This window comes from Wolffia australiana, chromosome 1 (genome assembly GCF_029677425.1).
Source record: "Wolffia australiana isolate 7733 chromosome 1, ASM2967742v1".
NCBI lineage: Eukaryota > Viridiplantae > Streptophyta > Magnoliopsida > Alismatales > Araceae > Wolffia > Wolffia australiana.
Genome location: NC_135835.1, coordinates 4,851,252 through 4,856,296, shown reverse-complemented (window position 1 = coordinate 4,856,296; position 5,045 = coordinate 4,851,252). Strand labels below are relative to the sequence as shown.

The following is a 5,045-nucleotide window of genomic DNA, read 5'->3' as shown; positions in this document are numbered from 1 at the left end:
CAATTTCTAATTAGAATCGTATATATACTCTTCTAGAGAGAGAGAGAGAGAGAGAAGAGAGATAGAGAGAGCGAGTCCAAGCGCACGGACTCGGGCCGAGATAAAGATGACACGTACCCCCTCCGATTCACCTTATTGGGCTGACTCGGAGTCCCCCTTGGCCCATTGTCCAATAGGAAGACTCGGCATACAGCCCGGTAGGGATCCGCACGCGTCATCCGTCACGTCACAGACGGATGACGTGACGGTTTTAGAGGTCGTTGACGGTGGCAGTGACGGATGACAAAGTGGTCGTGCTGGTGACGGGGTGCCCCGGACTCGTGACGTGACGGAACGGCTGTCACGGATGACGGGCCTGACGGAATGTTTGAAAAGTTAAAATGGACAGAAAATACATATAAAAATCATTATTTTTTAGCTGTCCGATGTCTGAGATTTCGCCACGTGACATCGCCATTTCGATTTCCTGGCATTTTGCGCAGAAGTCCCTGTTTTTTTTGCAGGCCCAAACCAATGCCGCCTATAAATAATTGCACAGAAGTCTTTGATCCTGTCCTCCAAATAGGGTTTTATTCACATCACCGGTGACAGTGACGTCGTCACGGTGACTGGGACGTGATGGGATGCCCTATGGAGGGACGCGTGACGGGAACATGACTGTTTCTTTTACATATGCTGGGACGCGTGACGCCCATCCGTTCAATCATGTCCCGGGAATCACATCCCGGACATGTCGTTCCCTACTGCCCGGTGGTGCGGCATGTAGTACCCATATCCGATATTGTTTTGATGATATCAGATATTGGTTGCTACAGTACCCATATCAGATATCGTAATCCATTCCGGCATCACACCTCTTCTCAAAGGTTAGATGACGATATCAGATATCGACATCAGATATCAGCTTTTACAATAACTTTTACAATATATAATGATGCCTAATTAAGCAATCGGAACCATATTTAATGTTATTTTGAGCATTTTTTTCATATCTTAAAGGTTCTCTGTTAATATTTCACTTATTAATTAGAACTTCGTCTGGCCCAAAACAAGATGTGCAAATTTGTTATCATCACGGTGCCCAATCAGAGCCCATCTCACATTCAGTGAATGCAACGGGCAGAGCAGGAAGTCTTTTTGATCATTTTGAATGTGCTTATTTTTAAACCGGTATCCGGATCTGGATACCTGGATACCATTTTTGGCAGGGATTTGGAAATTAAATTTTGGATTCGATATCCCGTACTGGCCTCAGCCAGATATCAGATATGGGACGGGTAAAGCCTACGGCAGAAATTTATATTATAGCACCCGAGGCCCAAAATTTTAAATGTCGGAAATGGGTCGTACTAAATAAAATTGGTCGACTCAACACAGGATTCTTCTCAGATTTTCCCTGGGGACGAAAGACACCGCCCACAGAAATTTAATTTCTCAACCATTGTTGGAACATAGAAAAAGATAATAAGATAGATAATAAAACCGAAGCAGATCACCCGGCTTATAGCAACCAGCGGATCCGGCGGTTATGTACAAATTAGACTGAGCCCAGCAGAAGCTAGAACAGGCCTTCTTCCCCTTCCTCTTTCAGATAGCGCTGACCAGGCGGGGCTGGGCTGGGACCCGCCTCACCATCTTCACACCCAAAGGGTTGTTCTCGCTCTGCAAGCAAAAGTCAAAGTCAAAAGAGCAAAAGTCAACATCTGCCGACACAGAAAGAGAGAGCGAGAGAGAGAGAGAGAAAGAGAGCTCACAGCGAGGCAGGTGCGGTGCTTGAGGTTGCAGATGGGGAATTCGCGAGGGCAGCAGCTGTAATGGTCGTCGCAGCAGACGGCGCCTTGCAGCGGGCAGCACCCCCACGCCAAGCAGTAGTTGCCATACTGGTAGACGCAACAGCAGGTGCTGCTCTCCGGGCACGAGAAGTGGCTGTCGCAGGCGGCGGGCGGTGGCGGTGGCGGTGGCGGTGCCGGCGTCGGGGGCGTCGGCACCGGCTTCGGTGGGTTCTTCCCCTTTTTCACCGGGTACGACGGCTCGATGGCGATGCCGCACTTTCCGGCGCCGCCACCGGTGGCAAGGTTCCTCTCCATCCTGATGTAGCCGTCTTCTCCCCAGTTGTCTCCCCACGAGTTCCTCACTACCCAGAAGTCCGTCCCGTTCTCGCTCCCATAGCCCACTGCCACCACCCCATGGTCGAGATTGGTGCCGCAGCGCCCCGTGAAAATCCCCTGCACATCAATGAACCTTACTACAAGTGTCTTTGACAATTTCCTTAGTTGGCCACTAAGTATTTGCTCTGCCAATTATCTTCAAGTCGACTTCAATCATCCATGCCAATTGAATGTTCGCTATCATAGTTCTTAAAATAATTTCACAGAAGCACGCCGTTATAGTTTCCGCGTACAAAACGACATCAAAGCCTAAAGGTCATCAACATGTTAAAGACTCGTAGAATTTAAATCAAAACCTATCGGTCACCATGACAGTTCTTGAAGATAGTTTTGTGTCGGTAAGCCGCTTATGATAAAAGACGACACTTGGATATTCAACAAATACACTTTTCCAAACCTCAAGGTCATCGACGTCATAAATACATTTAACTTACTAAAAATAAATCGTGCTGCTTAGTTTGAACCGCGATTTCAATGGAGAATGCTGCGTTAATATTCATCATAATCTTGTTAAAGAGAGTTTCTGAAAAGTTAAAAGGGTCTTACAGATTTGTAGAGTTGGAATGTCCTCCCGCCTGCTTCAATGGCAACGCTCACTGGCTGGCCGGCGACGGCCTTTTTGAGAGACTGCTCGTCTTTGGTCGGCACGTCTTCATAGGAATCGATGGACACCACCTTGGCGTTTTTCTAAGGAATCACGGAGAAGATAGAACAGATCAGGAGAAGAGAACTAGATAAAAATAAGCTAAATGAAATCTTACTCTTTGGAGGTCGCAAAGCCCGTTCCGGGCCTTGTACGGGTAGTCATCCTCACTGTCTATGCCACCGTTGTTGATGATGAACTCGAAGGCGTCATCCATCAGCCCGCCGTTGCATCCCTGATTTTCTGCGGTGTCGCAATCGACGAGCTCCTGCTCGGAGAGAGTGATCAATTTCCCGGTCACGATCTGGTTCACTCCCTCCACGGCAGCGATGGTGGAGAAGGCCCAACAACTCCCTTCAAAATCATGGACGTTCATCGATGATCAGAGAATGTCGAATAATTGTTCCGCGGAAAAAAAATCTCCATCAAAAAGATTGTTTTGAAATTCGAACTCTTTAGAGAGGGGACTAATTGGGAAGCAGACCGTAAATTTTATTTATCCTCTGGATCGGTAAAGTAATTAAATCGGTTAATCTAAAATCCTACGAGGGCATCGAATCATTCGTTCAATTTATCAGCGCCATTAAAATTTTCAGCGGGAGGCCTTTAATAACACTGAGATCGGGGAAAGGGACAGTCACATGACCAGCGGCAGAAATCGACCAAATATAAAAGCCTAAATATAGCCAGGACAAATTTATGTTTGCGAGGCAAAACGACAAAAAACAGAGAATTTGAACATAGAACAGACGACAACAACAAAAATCAAACATTCGACATACCGCAGCTGCCCTGATCTTTGACCGGCGCGACGGCCCCCTTCTCCCGCCAATCCACCGCCTCCGGCAAGTCCTCTCCGGCAGAATAACGGTACCGATCGCTCAGCGCCTGATTCAGCCTCCTCAGCCGCTGCTGACCGGGCTTAACCCCGAGATACGCAGCCCTAAACTCTTCATTCGTCAGATCAGCAAACCGATTGAGGCCGAGGCGGAAGGAATGACCGTTCTCGGGGAGATTATGCTCGTCGATGAACCGAAGATTATCCTTAAAGATCTCGAAGCGCTGGTCCTTCTCGCCCAGGCCATTATACGCCTTGGCGTGCTTCACAAGCCACCCCTCGTACAGAAGCTTGATCTCCTCCTCCGATCTCTCCGCCGCTACACCGCAAATCGCGAGAAACACGATCAAAAGAGACGGCAATGGCCGAAGGAACGCCATGAAACCCTCGTCCCGCGGTCGAAGACGATCGGAGGAGGAACAGCAGAAGAAAACAGAACCAGGGGAGCGCGCCTATCGTGGCATGCGGGTACCGGCCGGTTTATATAGGGGTGGCAGTCGGATCGGGTCACCGCTTTCCGGGCGGTGTAGTTACCGGGTTCTGGGGGGGGATGCGTCACGTCTTGCTTGAATACCGGGTTAGGACAAGCAAAGACATTTTTGCAACGGTTTGAAATTTATGGGGATATTCGGAATTTGTAATTTGTTCTATTTTTAGTAGGGAATTCATTGGACACGTGGAGGTTTTTGATTGGGTGCTTTGAAGGCGGCGATGGCGCGAGGGCCGAGGCGTAGAGCGGCGCCGATCAGAGGGAGAGACGTGGACGTGTAGACTACCGTCCGACGTGGGTGAAGGATTCCATATTATTTTAAATTAAAATAATGTAATAGAACGCTAGATTTACTGGAATTTAAATAATGGGTTTATTCCATTGGAGGGAATAATTTTAAATTTATGGAGGAGTCGGTATTTGAGATATTGGGCCGAGGAGAAGGGGCGGTGGGTGGGCCCCAGGTAATGGATAAAACTTGGATAGAGGCGGGCTGTGCAGAAGTTTGCAGGGATTCCTGCTCTCTGACGGCGGCTGATTTGTCTTCTTACCTTGGTCTCTCTCTCTCTCTCTCTCTCTCTCTCTCTCTCTCTCTCTCTCTCTCTCTCTCTCTCTCTCTCTCAAAGGAGTTACAAACTCGACAAAGCATCTCGCGGAGATGACGTGGACCAATAGGGCTTTTAATAAAGATTGGTTCGTAATAATCAGACACGTACCCCTTATACTCGTTGGAGAATAGATGAATAGGATTCAGTATAAGTTCCAATATAGATAGGATTATTCATAGATAGGATCCAACGATTAGGATTAGTTTTAACATAGCCGTCATACTTGTTATAATGGCTACGATTATAACAAATTATCTATATATGTTATAACTAGAAACCTTATAAATAAGAACATTGT

At 47.5% G+C, this 5,045-nt stretch overlaps 1 protein-coding gene across 1 annotated transcript; it reads right to left on the bottom strand.

Annotated features, from left to right (window-relative positions):
* Positions 1-1,379: 1,379 nt before the first annotated feature.
* LOC144702884 (cysteine proteinase mucunain-like) lies at positions 1,380-4,115 on the bottom strand. Its single transcript, XM_078574889.1, has 5 exons — positions 3,594-4,115; positions 2,930-3,165; positions 2,715-2,855; positions 1,755-2,225; positions 1,380-1,662 (listed from the first exon to the last, which is right to left on the bottom strand). The coding sequence occupies exons 1-5, from the start codon at positions 4,027-4,029 to the stop codon at positions 1,588-1,590; spliced, it is 1,359 nt and encodes a 452-aa protein (XP_078431015.1). The 5' UTR covers positions 4,030-4,115; the 3' UTR covers positions 1,380-1,587.
* Positions 4,116-5,045: the final 930 nt, after the last annotated feature.

Excerpts from the sequence above, each read along its gene's own strand:
- LOC144702884 (XM_078574889.1), bottom strand. The coding sequence starts at position 4,029 with ATGGCGTTCCTTCGGCCATTGCCGTCTCTTTTGATCGTGTTTCTCGCG. Across the intron at positions 3,166-3,593 it reads CAAAGATCAGGGCAGCTGCG|GGAGTTGTTGGGCCTTCTCC; the intron begins GTATGTCGAATG and ends ATGATTTTGAAG. Across the intron at positions 2,856-2,929 it reads GGCTTTGCGACCTCCAAAGA|AAAAACGCCAAGGTGGTGTC; the intron begins GTAAGATTTCAT and ends GTGATTCCTTAG.